Here is a 16,651-nt window from a genome sequence, read left to right on the forward strand (position 1 = left end):
GCTTGACCCCCAGGTACATGGAGCTGAGGCTCCCGTGCTTGAGATAAAGACTGGTTTGACATCACAAACACTGCAACACAAAGATTTTCACATTGCCCCTGCAGTGCCATCAAGTGGATTATTTCCCTCCAGACAGCTTCTAGTCCTCAGATTTGGGCATTGGCTATGCCTAAACCTTCTTCATAAGCTTTTAAATTCCATTTTCTTTCTTTTTTATTAGCTTTATTTTTAAAAAAGATTTTAGTTGTTTATTCATGAGAAACATACACACACACACACACACACACACACAGAAACAGAGGCAGAGACACAGGCAGAGGGAGAAGCAGGCTCCATGCAGGGAGCCTGACGTGGGACTGATCATGGATCTCCAGGATCAGGCCCTGGGCTGAAGGTGGCGCTAAACCGCTGAGCCACCCGGCCTGCCCTCCATTTTCTTTTTTATACATGGCAATTTAACTTTGTCCAGGAGCCTCCAATTTAACTTTGTCCTTCCTCCCAGAAGGACAGGCTGGTCTCCCCGCTGCAGGATACCTCCACACCCCTAAAGTACCTGGGCCACTCACCCTAAATTTAGTCATTCTAGAGGCTTGGAAATACAGCATAAGAGGCTCATTTGTTTTTTCTATTTCATACTCAACCCAAAAATAAAAATAAATAAATCTGGCTTGTCCAAAACACTAAGTCAGTGCACAGGAAGCAAAACAAACCCCATCATCCAATAATAATAATAATGGTAATATTAGTAACTCTCTGAGGGGATAGTTAGACCTGAACACCAATGTCATTCATTGAACAGTGGAGTCTGGTTCCTGAGTAAAAGGGACAGGACTGGGTGACCGTCTGGGGTCACAGAGGTCCCACTAGCTTTCAGCGTTCACTAGACACAAGACCCGCGGAAGTCCAGCGGGTTCCCCACTTTGTTAGGATTCTCTATAAGAAGGAAACAGGCCCCACATGTCAGAAAGGGCTGGAGGGAGAGGCAGGCACCATCAAGAGGAAGCATCTCCAGGCGCATGTCAGCACACCAGCGGTCCATTCTGAATCAGTGCGGGCCCAGCCAAGTCCTATTCTTCCCCAGGATAACTATTTTTGAAGCTGTAGAAGTTTTTCTGGCAGTGCTGTTTTGTTCTGTTTTTCAAATACGTGCTGGCTCTGGGTCTTGCCTGTGTTCTGGGCAGTCCGGGGGTCTCCTGCGGTCAGCTGGGCAGCTCTCTGCTGTAGCACCCCTTGCACATACCCCTTTTGCCCCCCAGGCAGGTAGGAATCTGCTTCCCAGACCTCAAAGAAGGGGAGACTGCGGGGAAGGGAGCGGCAACGGCGGAGTCCCAGGCCACCGCTGGGCGAGAGTGAGGCCCGGCAGCGGGGCAGCTGGGGCGAGGCCCTTCAGGCCCTGTGAAGTGGGTCCCAGCTCAGGTGCTGCCCCCTAGCCGCCTAGCCGAGCCCCCACCCTGGCTGCACCTGCTCCCCCACGTGCACCTGCACCTGCACCTGTCCCTGGTGGTGCCCCAAGGGGCAGCCAGGGAAGCCCCAAGCCTCCAGGGCATGCTCAGAACGCGGGGGGCTGTGCGGCCTCTCCTGGTCTCTGGTGAACCTGGCCAACGTCCTGTCCTCTGTCCTTGGGGAGGCCCAGGCCCGTCCTGGCGGCCTGAGGGTCCGGAGCACCGACCGGCCCCTGGAGGAGGAGAGCGGGAGGGGAGCAATGTGCCTGCAAGCGAAGGCACACCTGGTCCTCAGAGCCCCACTGTTCATTGGGCGCTGCTGCTGTGCTGCCAGGCTTGCTTCCCAAAGGGCAGCTCGGGGGCCAGCGGCAGGCACTTGGCTGGAGTGTGTTGGAAACGCAGGATGTCTAACCGCTTCGCAGCCCCCTGACTCAATCTGCGTTACAACAAGATCCCCACGTGGTTCTGCATGTTAAGTCATTAAGTCGGAGAAGCAGAATGAGCTGCTATTTGCGGAAATGGTTTCTTAACTAAGTACAAACTTCAAAGTAAACGCTATTTTTTAAAAATTAGACAATATTTGTTCAAGACCACAGAGTCTGGCACAATGCTGGGCAGAACACACACAAAACCAACAACTGCATAAATACCTTTGAGGAAATGATATCCGTGCAAGCAAGAACACTATCAACACATACTGTGGTGCCAGGTACCGTACTAAGCTCTTCCATGTATCAATGCATTCCTCTCATGCCTACTTATGGGGTTGGCACTGGTGCATTTTTCATTTTAGAGGTGAGAACTGGAAGGAAAGCCTTCCTGGCTTGCCCAGTGTCTCATCACCTGCCAGCACTAGAACAGAGCCCAGCAGTCAGGCTGCAGACCCCATGTATGTAACGGCTCTGTTTGCTGCCTGGGAACTAACAGATGGAAGGCAGAATGGATCCTTGAGCCCCCAGCCATTTACCTGAGTCTGTCTCCAGATGATGTGCCAGGTTTTCTGAGGGAAGCAGAAACAGAGCAATGTGTGACTTGTTATCTCTTACAGGTGCCCCCAGGGCAGCCCTGGACCCATGTGAGGACAGGGCACCTGCTCTGTGCCTTCTGCCACAGTTGCCAGACCCGCCTGGACACTCAGTACAGTGAGTGTCCGAGGTAGAGAAGCTGTCCTGGGTGCCAGTCCACCCAGCAGAGCCGGATCCCCAAGGGAGGCTCCAGGAGGGAAGACACCTGGACAGGCTGGAAAGGCAGGGGAGGGGAGGCATAAGGGAAAGTAGCAGGCGGTGGTTACCTGAGACGGTCCTCAGCATCTCTGGGAGGAGGAGTACCTTCCTGTGCAGATCTCGGATTTTCTTGATAAGGTCAGAAGAAATGAACTCTGGACTCACGAAAGTCTTTGTCTCATACCTAGGGACAATCAGGTCCCTAATCTTATTTTCAGGATTAGAGTCAGGGTCTGTGGAGGCCGCAAGGGGCAGAGGTCATGACCCCACTTGCCTCTAGAGGACAGTGCAGTGTCACTGGAAAAAACAACCTGGGGTGTTTTAATGTTCTAATGGGGTGCTGTTCACTACTAGGGAAGGGGATGGGGAGAGAAGAGATGAGAGGACACACGTGGCAGTTCTGTTCCTGCTCCTCTGCCCCCCTCTCTTGCAGCATGACTGTGACTGTGACCAGGCACAGCCCCCTACCGAGGCTCAGCTTCTGGATCTATCCAACCAGAAGACCCTCAGAGCCCTCCACATCTATGTCTCTAAACCAGTTTTTTTTTCCCCAAAGATTTTATTTATTTATTCATGAGAGACAGAGAGACAGAGAGAGAGGCAGAGACACAGGCAGAGGGAGAAGCAGGCTCCACGCAGGGAGCCCAATGTGGGACTCGATACCAGCTCTCCAGGATAAGGCCCTGGGCTGAAGGCGGCGCTAAATTGCTGAGCCACCAGGGCTGCCCCCATACAAGGATCCTGATGTGGGACTCGATCCTGGGACTCCAGGATCACGCCCTGAGCCAAAGGCAGACGCTCAACCGCTAAGCCACCCAGGCGCCCTTCTAAACCTGTTTGAAAGGCACATGAGATGCTTGCTGATGTCTGGCGCCCTGGGCTCAGTACCTTGGGGTGTCTGACCAAGCTGAGCACTGAGAAGGCACCAAGGGCTTCAGGCGGACAAGGCCAAGGGGCCAGCATCACCACACCAGCTGCTGCCCTTACTGGTGGAAAATGGGTCACCCAGTTGGGAAAGCTCCCAGAAGGACAGGCTGGTCTCCCCGCTGCAGGGATACCTCCCATCGGAGCTACATGTCGCCTGCTGTTCAACACTGATTCAGGTACCAATAATTTCAGGAGCCAAACAGATGTTCCTGCATCAGCCTAAAAACATGAGTATTGTTTATAACTTCACCTCTGGGGGCAGGGGGAAATGTATCCCTGGCACCAAACAACCCATTTAAAAGTGAACTCTAGACCACAAACATTTAAGTGGAGGCTGTGTGTGTGTGTGTGTGTGTGTGTGTCTCAACATGATTTGGCCTTGCTGTGGGGGCAGGGAAGAGGGTGCCCTCTCCTTGAGGCTCTGTGTTCAGTGGAGCAGAGGTGACAAGGACAGAGGGCACACTCCTGGCATAAAGGAGGCAGGACTGTAGAGAAGGCCCTACCTGCTCTGGTTGACTCTGACATCCTACAAAAGAAACAGAACATGCACTCAGCATCCACTTGTCCTTCCCACCGCACACTCTGCACAGTAACATAGGGACTCACAGGCTCCTCCTGCAGAGCCGTGGCTGCCTAATTTCCTATTCATCACACTGTGCTCACAGTGTGAGGGACTCTTGAGTACTCTTGAGCTACTCCCACAGTAGCTTGGGACTCTGCTCAGGTCACATAAGCTGGCTTCTCTGTCTTAGCCTCCTCTTGGAAATGTGTTCTGCCTCTGGCGTGTGAGAGGCGGTGAGTTAGCAGCCAGACCGATGTGAAACACGACAAGATGATGAGAATCACAACAGATGCTGTTTACTGAGTTCTGTCTGTGAGCCAGGGAGCACGCTATGCACCTGGCATGATTGCCTCTTATCATCTCTGCAACGGCTCTGTGAGGGACATGCTATGATTACCCCCATGGTTAGGGGTCACGAGGCTCACCAAGGTCACACGGCTGGGAGAGCCACACTCAAACCCGAGGCCCTCTGACTCCAAAGTCCTTGACGTGGACACAGTGGGTGAGCAGGCCATCCAGCCTTCCTGGGTCTGCATGTTGTAAACTCTCTGGGCCAAAGGAACCCAACTGCTCTACTTTCTTCCCGACAGAAACAACCTGTACTTCCCCCGCCTGCCTTTCCTCAGCATCTTCTGGCCCTCAGGGGTGTCCCCTCCTGTGCAAACCCTCCCCAAGCCCATGACTCAGTAGGCAGTCTCACCTGGAACAGGACACTCGCCGGCTGCTGACACTTCTCCAGCTCCTTGGCCTTGGCTCTGAGCCTGGTGACCTCCTCAGAGACCTCTGAGATGTATTCATCTCTCTCTCCTGCCAGATCTGCAGCTCCAGCTCCCTAAGCTGGGCCACCAGGACATCCTGCTGCTCCACCAGCTCCTGCCGCAGCTTCTCGAACATTGCTGCTACCTGCCGCTTCTTGCCGTCAATCTGAGTCTGTAAGGGGTAGACAGACAGACAGACATGGCCAGAAGCTGGTCATAGTGTAAGAAATTGGTGTCAGGAAGATCACCTATATATTCACTATTCAGACAGGGAGTAACCAGCTCTCTCACATCATACTGAGGTGGAGGCAGACAGGTCTCAGAATAACCTCACCCGTAATGTGGGCTCCGCTCTCATTGGACCTAGACATGTAACAATGCCACCGTGCATCTGCAGAGCCTTCCTCATCTCCAAGGCCACCCTTCCCTCAAGCCAGGTCACTAATCAGGGAGCCATGAAGCAAAAGAAAGCTGTGGTCAGAGCTGTCACGGAGAGCATGGCACTGCTCTCAGCCCCCAAGGTTGCCTTCTGCATGGCATACTTTGAAGGGAGCAGAGACTGCTGGAGGTCTTTTCCTGGTCCCACACTCTACTCCTGTGGTCAGTGCCCCAGGGATTCTCTTACTGCAATGTCTCTCCTGGGTAACCATGTGGCTCAGAAATAGAGATGGCAATGAGCCAGAGAGCCACAGCACTCACCCACAGTGCTCAGGGCTGGCCTCAGATCAGGACTAGACCAGAGAACTTCCCATCTGAAGGCAGTGCTTCCCAGCAGACAGACTGGGGTGGGAACAGCGGCCCAGGTCAAGAGACTCAGGTCCTAGGGGCGCCTGGGTGGCTTTGTCACTTAAGCATCTGACTCTTGATTTTGGCTCAGGTTGTGATCTCAAGGTCATGGGATTGAGCCCACGTTGGGCTCTGAGCTTAGTGAGGAGTCTGCTTGGGATTCTCTCTCTGCCCCTCCCTGTTCACTCTCTCTCTAAAATAAATAAATCTTGAGAGAGAGAGAGAGAGAGAGAGAGAGACCTGGGCTCTAGCCATGTCATCATGACCTCGGCTCTGTGGCCTTGGCAGTAGTCATGTTCCCAGACCTGTTCTCTGCTCTGTAAGGTGGCTGATAAGATGGGTTGTGGATGGTGTATCAGAACCACATCCAACTGTGATGTTCTGGGACTCCACAACCTTGGCCCAGATGCCCTTGGGCAGAAGCAGGGAAGTGAAGAGAACATCTTTCCCAATGGGCAAAAGTGCCAGAAACAAGCTTCCCCGGAGTCTGATAAGAAAACCCCCAAAAGAGGGATGCTGGAGTGGCTCAGTGGTCGAGCATCTGCCTTTGGCTCAGATCATGACCCCATAGCCCCAGGATCAAGTCCCACATTGGGCTCCCTGCATGGAGCCTGCTTTTCCCTCTGCCTCTGTCTCTGCCTCTCTCTCTGTGTGTGTCTCTCATGAATAAATAAATAAAGTCTTTAAAAAAAAATAAAAATAAAATTAAAAAGTTAAAAAAAAAAGAAAACCCCCAAAAGAGAAGGAGGCCAGGACTGGGGGGATTGTGTCCCCAAGCACAGAAAGGCCATGTCCAGCTCCCCATCATCCAGACCCTTGGCCCATTCCCTTCACTGTGGATGACAGTACACTGTCCACCCATGCAGGCCCAAGGGGAAGCCTTGCTCCTTACCTAGTAGGGCTGAATGGCTGCGTCCAGGACCCCCTTGGTGTGGCCCTGGTGGTCAGGACCCTCCCAAAAGAGCACACAGAGGAGCTATGTGTCGGTCTCACAGAAGAAGTAAATCTTCTCTCCATGTTCCTCATAGTCTGTGTCTCCAAGCAGGCCCAGTGGCACTGGCATCATGGGTGTCTTTGGGCGCTCCTGGTTCTTGCAGCATGGACAAAGCAGGGCCTCGCAGGATGGCTGGGCCCCCATCTGGGAGGGCAGAAGGAGTCACGGCCGGCAGAGGGCGTGTCCACAGAGGGCGATTACTGCATCCCTGAGGGGTCTTCTGGCGGGAAGGGCTGGAAAGCATCATGGTACCTCCCCAGCCTGTCCAGGGAGGCCTCTGCCTCTGACCATGGAAGTCCTCTCTCCCTGAACTCATTCACTTTGGTGTGAGTCATGGAGGGAACATCATGGGTGGCTGAGAGAGAAGACAACAGGAAAGTCCCAGTGGGGATGCCAGCTCTACCTCTTAACATTTCCCGAGCCCGAGCTGAGCCAGGACCACCACACTTCAGCTGAGTAGGTTCAAACTCCAGGATGGCTCCCATTACCTAGCACTTCCCAGCAGTGGCCTGGTCAGCCCATCCGCCACTCCTCCATGTCCTTCTGGTCCCTAGGGTGGACTTCATGGCCCCCAGCGTGCCATGAAGTCACAGGGAAATGGATTTTCCTGGAACACTTCCTGTGACCACTGTGGGGTGGAGAGCGTGCGGAGAGCAAGGAGCAGGTGGGAGCCAGGAGCTCTGATTATGAAGTGTGAGCTGTGCCTGCGGCGGCAAAGTCCAGACTGTCATGGGAGGCGCCCCGGGGCCCCTCCTCTGCCTCCCAATGGTGCTCACCCCACCTGCCTGGCCCAGCCTCCTGAACCCCAAACAGAAACAGGGTGATGCTGGGTCACGCTGCACTTTAATTTCAGTCTTTAACCTCAGGTGGGAGAAGGCAAGAAATTATAATACAAATGATTTCTGTTAATGAAATGTAGAAAACTCAGCCCAAAAGGTCAAGGGTAGAATAAGCACATTTAGGAGAACTTAGTATTTTCATATTATTACATCCAATCTGGCAAGAACCCTTTAGAACAGTTAGGACGATGTTCATTTTCCAGACGAAGGCATGTGAAGTGCCAGAGAGTGAGGCTAGGGTGGAGAGGAGTCTCTGAGCTTCCCAGCCCTATGCAGTCCCCATGCCCTGTGCTCTCCCCACACTGACCCCATGCCCACGGAAGGCCCCACAGCCACAGTCCTATTCCTGTCCCTGCATCTGTGGACAAGCCAAACACCCAGTCCTGCACCCAGCGATCAGTGCTGCATGGTTTCACCACCTCTTCACCTCTGTGGTTCGGTGTACCCTCTTTGTACCCACCCTCCCACCTGACCTTCATGGGCCAAACAAGGGCCCACGGCTGGTTCCTGCTGAGATCTCAAAGACATAGCACCATTAGGACAAATGCAAAATGTTTCATGACGCATTCCTAGACTGAGCACGTGGTGATGTGATAATTTGGGGGGCTAAATAAACTACGATAATGAACTTCATTTAGTAAAATATAGCTACCAGCAAACTTCAGCTGAATCCAGGGCTCACGTTGTGTTTCTGTTTGACAACAGGGCTAGGATGCTCAGACCTGAGTGCAAGTGTGTGTCTGCCCCCACCCAGCATCCACGTGGAGTGGCTGCCTGCCCATGCCTTTGAGCACAAGCACCTTATCTGGGAGTGCACGCTGCCCTACCTGCAGACCCGCCAGCCCTGGGCCTGCCGATACCTGCAATCTGCCTGCACAGCCGGCAGCTGCAGGGGGGCCAGGGTGGCGGCTCTGCTCCCCAACCCACTGTCCCTCCCATCCAGAGGAAGGTCCATGTCCTTAACGGTGCGCGGCTGAGATACTGCCCCGTCCTTCCCAATGCATGCCTGCAGACGGACGGATGGACAGGAAGACACACACAGCCGCCCAGAGAGTAGCCACATCGTGTGGGTATGCTGTGGCCCCATCTCCCTCCCAGACAGCGTGCACATGTTCCTGAGGGAGGAGGACAGAAGAACCCTGGTGTGCAAGTGTGAGTGTGAGTGTGTGCATGACCACAGGCATGTGCATTTAAGACGTGCTCGTGTCTGGGTGTGTGCACACTGTTTGTGTATCCTCTCCCCCAGCCCTGCCCCTCAGCCACGCACTGACGCTGGCCGTGAGGACCTCCCAGGCCAGGTGGTACCATGGCATCTGTGAGCAGCCTGGCCGACGAAGTCAGCTGCCCCATCTGCCAGGGCACGCTAAAGGAGCCAGTAACTGTTGACTGCGGCCACAACTACTGCCGGGCCTGCCTCACCCGCTACTGTGAGATCCCGGGCCCTGACCCCAACGAGCCCCTCCACTGCCCCCTATGCAAGGAGCCTTTCCGCCCGGGGGGCTTCCGGCCCAACTGGCAGCTGGCCAGCGTGGTGGAGAATATTGAGCGCCTTACGCTGGTGTCCACGCTGGGCTCAGACCAGGAGGACGTCTGCCAGGAGCATGGGGAGAAGATCTACTTCTTCTGTGAGGACGATGAGGCGCAGTTGTGTGTGGTGTGCCGGGAGGCCCAGGAGCACCAGGCCCACACTGTACGCTTCCTGGACGAGGCAGCAGGGCCCTACAGGGTAGGACACGGGCCACTGGGGGTTCCTGGGCGCAGGCACGTCCTCCTCCCTGCCTCTCCTCAGGCAGCCGACCCAGGGGTGGGGACCGCATGTATGCTCAGGGCGCTCTGTGTTGCTCACAGATGGCCAGCGCATACAGAAGCTCAGCAAGGTGTGGAATGGTTGAGTGACCACAGTGGGTCAGGGGTCTGAGGATGTTGGGGTCATGTCTGGGGGGGGGGGACTGTACAAACAGCAGGGAGTGTGCATGGACGTTCACACAGTTGCGTGCATTTGGTGCCATGGGGTGGGGAGCGTGTGTGTGCTCGTGTTTGTGGATACTTCAGCGTTCAAAAACATGGAGGGGAAACATAATGTGCAATTGTGTCTATCTTCAGCCACGTGTCCCTCTTCGTCATGTACTCACTGCGCTGTGATACAAGTGGGGTCTGTCTGGACATGTTAGTTCACTAGCATTTGACGGTGAGGGCAGGTATCTCTGGATGCCCCTACGTGGACCTCCATGCATCTGTCCCTGATCCTGACTCTTCTAGAGTGGACAGTTTTTAAAACAGTGTATTGACCACTTTAATATTATGTAAGCCTCTCCTCCCGTCTGGAACCTGACAGATTCTTGTCACAAGAAAGGACTTTTTGCACGCATGCCCTCTGAGACATGTCAGAAAGTTAGGGTGCTTTCAGAGAAGGGCGTGCCAGGCTCCAAACATGGCCCAAACAGATCTAGTTAGGGTCTTCAGCGTGAAGACAGCAGGGCGTGGGTGGGGAAACTGAGTCGCAGCTTGTGCTTGGCCTGGGCGGAGGGGACGGCTCAGGGGATCAGCGTTTCCAGAGAGCAAAGCTGGAAGGAAGAGAGCTGGGGAGAGCAGCCTGCCAGGACGTTAGGACTGGCACAGTCAGCGTGGGCGGGGGTCCCGTCCTCAGGGCTGTCCACCCCAGAGGCAGAGGGCTGACCCCCATGCACAAGCCATTGTTTCCTACCCTGTCCCTCCAGGAGCAAATACAGAAGTGTCTTGAGTGTCTGAGAAGAGAGAGAGAGGAGATTCAAAGAATCCAGTCGAGAGAAAACCAGCGGATACAAGTCCTCCTAGTAGGTCGCTGTCCCTTCCCTGGACCATGTCCCCGCGGAGCATGTGGGGCTGAGAGGTCACTCTGAGGTCGTGCCTGGGCTCCCACAGTAACCAGCTTTGTGACCTCAAGCTGGTCTCTGGCCTCCGTATTGCAGTGAAGCAGACACTACAAGTCGCCCTCCTCCCCAAGTCGCTGTAATGTGTAGTGTGTTTGTGCCCCTAAAGCAACCTCGTGCCAGACAAGAGGTGTGCTGTCCCCACTGTCTCCTGGGCAGCTCCCGTCCTGAGCCACAGGCTTCTGGAAGCTCCCACAGAGGGGCTGGGGCCACGCCGGGCAGTCAGCCCCCAGAAGCAGCTTGGTGGGTGGAGGGGATGCCATTCTGTCTGGGCACCTGGGGCTGCTGGAGGCTCGGATTTTCCACTGAAACACGGAGGACGTGAACCTGGGCCCGGCAAGGGCGGGGGGGGGGGGCGGCAGAAGGAAGGGGGGAGGAGGAGGCATAACTCCCTCCTGGCCTCCACCCTGCCCCACAGTCCCAGGTGGCCACCAAAAGACAAAAAGTGATTTTCGAGTTTGCACATCTGAGTCAGTTCCTGGAGGAGCAGCAGAGCGTCCTTTTAGCTGAGCTGGAGAAGCTGGATGGCGACATCTTGAAGCAACGGGATGTCTTTGACGCCCTGGTCAGTGAGGAGACCTGCCGGTTTAGCACCCTGGTGGCGGAGCTGGAGGAGAAGCTGGGGAGGCCCGCCAGGGAGCTGCTGACGGTGAGCCCCGCCCGCCTTGCCCGCCCTTCCAGCACCGTCACCGGTCCCAGCTGCCCCCTCCACGCACGTGTCCCTGCTCCCTGGGCGGTCCCCCAGCCACGCTGTCCCTGGGCTCTGGCTGTCTGTCCCACCATCCATAAAACAGGGAGGACACCTTCCTTACCAACCTCTCGGGGTTTGGGGAGGGTCCAAAGGAAAAATACAGTACAAAGTAGCACTTTGAAAACCTTGCCAGCTATTTCCAAGGCATGCTATTCTGCATCACGGGCCACCAGTGGCAGGCACTTCTCCCGGTGCATGTCATCTCCTTCCCTGGAGGGACGATATGAGGGTCCCAGCGAGGCCTGGGAATGGCGGCGTGACATGGGGTGGGGGGGCGCCCACTCGTGGTTCACTGGACGGAGATGTGGGGGGACCCGCAAGGGATGCGCCTTGGCCTCCAGCAGGTGTGCAAGTCACTCACTGCATGGACCATGAAATAAAGGGCTTGGCCTCCATGATCCCAGACGCCTTACCAACCCTACAATTCTGGGACTCCAGGACCCCATATGGGAACCCCAGGTTTGTGTTCTCTGAACTCCTGCTCCCCCCATTTCTCCTAGGGCGTCAGAAGCACTCTGATAAGGTGAGCCACATGGCTATCCTCACGCATACCTTGGCACATGTCGCTGCCCACACGCCGATGGCATTGTCACACTCAGGCTCATGGTCCACCTGAACCCCTCATGCCCTCCAACCATATCTGCCAGCAGTGGACCAGGTGTGGGTGGTGGGCCCATCCCAGAGGAAGTATGTCCGCCTGTGGGAGCGGGGACCTCTGTGCCCAGCTGAGTCCGGGGACATCGCGACGGGGGGTGGGGGGGTGGGGGGGGTGGGGGGGCTTCCCAAACCCTGCTCTTCCTGTACCCTAGGAGTGAAACCAGAAAGTGCCGGAAGCCAGAGGCTGTGTCTCAGGAGCTGGGCCAGAGAATTCGGGACTTCCCCCAGCGGGTCCTGCCACTGCGCAGGGAGGTGACGACGTTTCTGGGTAAGAGGTCCAGCGCCCCGGGCACAGCAGCCCAAGCTGCAGGGACTTTGGGCTAGTTCCCTTCCCGCTCCCTCCTGGGAAGGCACATCTTTATAAAATCCGCATGTCAGGATCATGTGATAAGTGAAGAGAGAATAAAGACGAAGATTTCAGAAAATATTTAACTGATATGAAAAATAATCACACAAATAAATCTGATCCCTTGACATTGAACAACATCAAAAATAATGATTAACAAAACTTGCCATTCTCAACGATTTACAAACTCTACAGAGGCACCTATAATACATGACATTTCTGATGATGAACAATGTTAATAACCAGGAACAGCGTTTCTCTTGGCCTTGTGGCAGCTTATGTCTCTTCCCCTCCTTCTCCCCTCCCCTCCCCCTCCTCCGTGTCCTTCCCCCCTCCCCCTCCCTCTCTCACTTTCCTTGGCTCTCTCCCTCTCCCTCCCCCTCTCCCCTTGGGAGAGCTCAAGCCCCAAGCCCCATCCTCCCTCCTCCCCTTACCCCTCCTCTCTCCTCTCTCTCTCTCTCTCTCTCTCTCTCCCCTCCGTCCCCCTCCCCCTCCCTCCTTCCCTTCCCCTCCTTCCTCCCCTCTTCTCTTTCTCTCTCTCACCATCTGTCTGCTGTTATAGGTGAGAGGTCCCTGCAGGGGCTCTGCCCACTTTCCTAGAACAGCCGCTGGTGGTAGGAAAGGCTGTGAATGCCAGGAAATGAGTCAGGCAGTGGCCCTCTGCCAGCACACACTGTGACATCATGAATGGTGCCGGGTCATTTCTAAAGAGCCCACCCACAGAACTGTGGCCCCGGAAGAGGCCTCCATGCACTCCCAGTCCTGCAAGTATCCCCCGTGGTCCGGCATGGAAGGTCATTTTACTATCATCCAGGCTGACCTTTGTTCCAAGACTTATTTCCAAGAAGAATAAGAAATCTATTCATCTGGTAGAGTTTCTGGAGCATTTGTTCTGTCCCCGTGTTGCAGAGTGCACATCCCTGAGGCCGAGCAGGGATCAAGGACACCACCTGCCTGCCCCAGGGATGCACAGCAGCCACTGAAGCAGACATGAGTGTTGCAGGTGTTCTCGGGACAGTGATACAAGCTCAAGCCCAGAACCCCTGTCTGGAGGGCCCTGGATCTGCCCTCTCCGTCCCTTTCCTCAAGGGATCAGTTTTCTCATCAGTAAAGGTTTTTTTGTTTTGTAAGACTGAGGAGGTCTCATCCTTTTCTGTATCCTCTTTACAGAGAAACTCTGCTTCGAGCTGGACTATGAGCCAGGTGAGCCTACCTATGCCAGGGTGCGCGGGAGCGAGAAATCCAAACTTCTCAGGGCTCTGGGGCAGGCTCTGCGTCATCCCCACCCATACACACCTGACCAGGCAAGAGGCCCTCCTCTCCTCCCCATCATGTGCACATGATGGGCGGGGCGAAGGTATTGTCAGAACAGGTCAGGGTCCATCAGGAAGGGCTTCCTGGAGGAAGCAACTTTGATCTGCGATTAGATCACACTGTTGGGATCATAGGGAACTGCAATTCCCCTCAGGTGGAGTTTCTCAGGGGTGGGAGGGTACGGTCAGCCAAAGACCCCTCTCTGGGAGCCAGCACTGCTGTAAGAGCTTCTCTGACGGGACACATGTGTGGAATTCTTTGTGTCTTGGCCTAAGGACAGTAACAGCCACATGATGCAGGGGTTTATGGAGGCCTTTGAGGTTACGACCCTGATGGCTTTAAAAACGACAGAGGCAAAAAAAAAAAAAACCAAAAAAAAAACCACCCCAACAGAGGCAATGGGGATAACCTGCAGACAAGCCTGACAGCTGGCAGGGAGCAGACCGTGAACGAGCCATGGGGTTTGGAGTGGAGGGCATCTCCGCCCTCCGCAACCTCAGGTCGGACATGGGGGCAAGACGGGTGTTGGCAGCCACAAGCCAGAGTAGGCAGGCATGGCCTGGGGTGACCACCCAGAGCTGACAGTGGAACATGGGGGAGCTAAGGCATCCCGTGGCAGGCAGTGTGAGCACCAGTCCGCAGCGGTCGCAAATGGCCCGGACTGTTTGGGGTGGTCTGAGGTGGAGTCAGCTCCGGTATGCCTAGCAGGTGCCCAGGTGAACCCATTCTGCTGTGCCACCTGGACTCTGCCAGACACTGGCAGGTGCGAGACACAGGGCTCATGGGCTTCCTGGCATCCATGTCCCTCTCGGTTTTTGCACAGCTCCCATCTCCCTAGACCCGCAGACATCACACCCCAAGCTCCTCCTGTCTGAGGACCACCGACGGGCTCAGTTCTCCTACAAATGGCAGAACTCACCAGACAACAGCCAGCGTTTCGACCGGGCGACCTGCGTCCTGGCGCACGGCGGCTTCACAGAGGGGAGACACACATGGATGGTGATGGTGGACCTGGCCCACGGGGGCAGCTGCACGGTGGGCGTGGTGCGAGAGGATGTGAAGCGCAAGGGGGAGCTGAAGCTGCGGCCTGAGGAAGGCGTGTGGGCCGTGAGGCTGGCCTGGGGCTTTGTCTCAGCCCTGGGCTCCTTCCCCATGAGACTGGCCCTGCAGGAGCAGCCCCGCCAGGTGCGTGTGACCCTCGACTACGAGGTGGGCTGGGTGACCTTTGTCAACGCCGTCAGCCAGGAGCTCATCTATACCTTCACAACGTCCTTCACCCAAAAGGTCTTTCCCTTCTTCGGGCTCTGGGGCCGAGGGTCCAGCTTCTCCCTGAGCCCCTGAGAAGGTGCAGTCACCTGAGGCAGGTACTTGGCTCGGAGGAGGGCTACTCAGACTCACACCCCCTGTGCCACCTGGGGGCAGGGACAGAAACAGAGCACACTCAGGACTTGACAAGGACCAGCTGGGGTGATCCCTGGTCTGCCCACCAGGGCACGGCTGGGGGTCCAGGGATGCGGGCCTGCCAGCATCCTCACCACCGTCCCCAGTGGAGCAGGAGCAGCCACGAGATGAGCGTCCTGGGTTAGGAGCCAGAGGGCCAGCCTATGGCCCACCAAATGTGTGACCTTAGGCAAGGCACCTATCTTCATTATGTCTTCTTCCAGAAAAATGAGAGTTCACTCACTTGTACCTTCAAGAAACATTTATTGTGTGCGACCATGAGCCAAGCAGGATGGGAGCCCCTGGTGGTGTGAAAACGGAAAGGAAATGTGTTGGGTGTTGGGTGTCCAGAGGGAGTCACGGACAGGGGCATGACAGGTGCTGGGCAGAGGTTGCCCTGGGGTCAGGGAGCTCAGCAGGAGAGGCCCAGTATGGCGGGTGGGGGTAGGGGGGTGGGGGGGGTGTTGTTCTGAGTAAGAGAGGAGAGCGTTGAGTAAGGGCACAGAAGCCGCCGGCAAGCTATCATTGTCCTTGGAATGTGCACTGAGGCCTGGACCCCACTTCCCCCTGCAGACTACCTGTCTGGGGTCGAGAAGGGGTGATGGGCAGGGGGGACGCTGCAGTGTTGCAGAGCCCGGTGGGGGTGGCAGGCCTGGTGACCCGGTGACCTGGTGACCCATCTGGGGGACGGGCTGGAGGAGAGAAAGCACTAGGACAGTCGGAGGCCTTGGGGCCCTCCGGAGCCTTGGACAAGCTCTCGTGCTGCTGCCTGGAATTCAGAGAGGATGCAGTCGCCCCAGGGTCGACTGTTAAATCCCGTGTGCAATAAAAGTATCACGAGCACACAGTGTTTTCTGGTTGTCCTTCCTTCTGTTTAACCGCACAACTCACCCTTCGTCGGCTCGGCTTAGACACATGCTGGCATGCCCGGTTATCTCCCGGGGCCAGTGCTGACCACGTCCTCTGGGCGTGTGTGCATTGTCCATAAAATATGTTTCACGTAAAATGTTGGATGTTCAAAACCACAGACAGACACATGTCTGTATGATGCTGATACGCATCCGAAGCCCCCAAACCTGGGTTCCTCCAAGGATTGTGTTCCTCTATTTTTACTGGCGTTACTGGGGGGGGGGGGGTCTTTTTAAATGACGTAGTGTCCAGGGCCCCGCCCCCCCCCACCCCTAAGGAGGACATGTAGATATCCTGTCACCGAGGTCATTCCCGGACTCCAAGACACGCAGGAGGTGCCTCCTGTGGTCACAGCGTCTTCATCTTTGGTGGAAGTGAGGGTTGTCTGGGCAACTGAGGTCACGCAGCCGAGGTTACGCAGCCACCCTTGTGCAACTATGAGGTCTTAGCCATAATGCGGCATGGCCTCATTCAGAAACAGGTGCGCTGGGTCCTTGAGAACAAGCTAATGCTGGCCATGCTCCCCACGTGCAACCTGGACCCAGAAGGACACTGTGAACTTCTCACACTGAGAAATACGAGTCCGAGTGAGTGAGGATACTCACCTGTGCTCTTGTCATTCTGCCTGAAATCTACCCAACTCTGCACCTGGCATCTGTGAGAGGAAGTGGGACCCAGCGTTGGGTGCCCCGCTCTGCCCTTGGGGTACCTCTGCTCCCTGAAGTGCTCCCGGCAGAGGTGCCCCTCCTGGTCTTCCTCCCCAGGATCCTGTCCTGACATCTGTGCCTTCACAT

General features: G+C 55.8%; 2 protein-coding genes across 2 annotated transcripts; one reads left to right on the forward strand and one right to left on the reverse strand.

Annotated features, from left to right (window-relative positions):
- Positions 1-1,748: 1,748 nt before the first annotated feature.
- On the reverse strand, positions 1,749-8,486 carry LOC112912130 (E3 ubiquitin-protein ligase TRIM15-like). The gene is given in 9 exon segments (XM_025988869.1): positions 1,749-1,822; positions 2,410-2,442; positions 2,734-2,849; positions 4,096-4,118; positions 4,855-4,959; positions 4,962-5,084; positions 6,597-6,836; positions 7,469-7,490; positions 8,359-8,486. Coding segments are annotated over 9 exon segments (864 nt in total).
- A 195-nt stretch (positions 8,487-8,681) lies between these two features.
- Positions 8,682-15,372, forward strand: LOC112912129 (tripartite motif-containing protein 10-like). The gene is made up of 7 exons (XM_025988868.2): positions 8,682-9,257; positions 10,249-10,344; positions 10,859-11,089; positions 11,692-11,714; positions 12,001-12,116; positions 13,365-13,397; positions 14,332-15,372. The coding sequence occupies exons 1-7, from the start codon at positions 8,838-8,840 to the stop codon at positions 14,847-14,849; spliced, it is 1,437 nt and encodes a 478-aa protein (XP_025844653.2). The 5' UTR covers positions 8,682-8,837; the 3' UTR covers positions 14,850-15,372.
- Positions 15,373-16,651: the final 1,279 nt, after the last annotated feature.

The sequence above is a fragment of the Vulpes vulpes genome, chromosome 12, assembly GCF_048418805.1.
Source record: "Vulpes vulpes isolate BD-2025 chromosome 12, VulVul3, whole genome shotgun sequence".
Taxonomy (NCBI): Eukaryota; Metazoa; Chordata; class Mammalia; order Carnivora; family Canidae; genus Vulpes; species Vulpes vulpes.

What these genes read in the sequence shown, in the direction of transcription:
- LOC112912129 (XM_025988868.2), top strand. Translation starts at nt 8,838, where the DNA reads ATGGCATCTGTGAGCAGCCTGGCCGACGAAGTCAGCTGCCCCATCTGC. An exon ending in CCGCCAGGGAGCTGCTGACG is followed by an intron (nt 11,090 to 11,691) that starts GTGAGCCCCGCC and finishes CATTTCTCCTAG; the next exon opens with GGCGTCAGAAGCACTCTGAT. An exon ending in GGAGGTGACGACGTTTCTGG is followed by an intron (nt 12,117 to 13,364) that starts GTAAGAGGTCCA and finishes TCCTCTTTACAG; the next exon opens with AGAAACTCTGCTTCGAGCTG.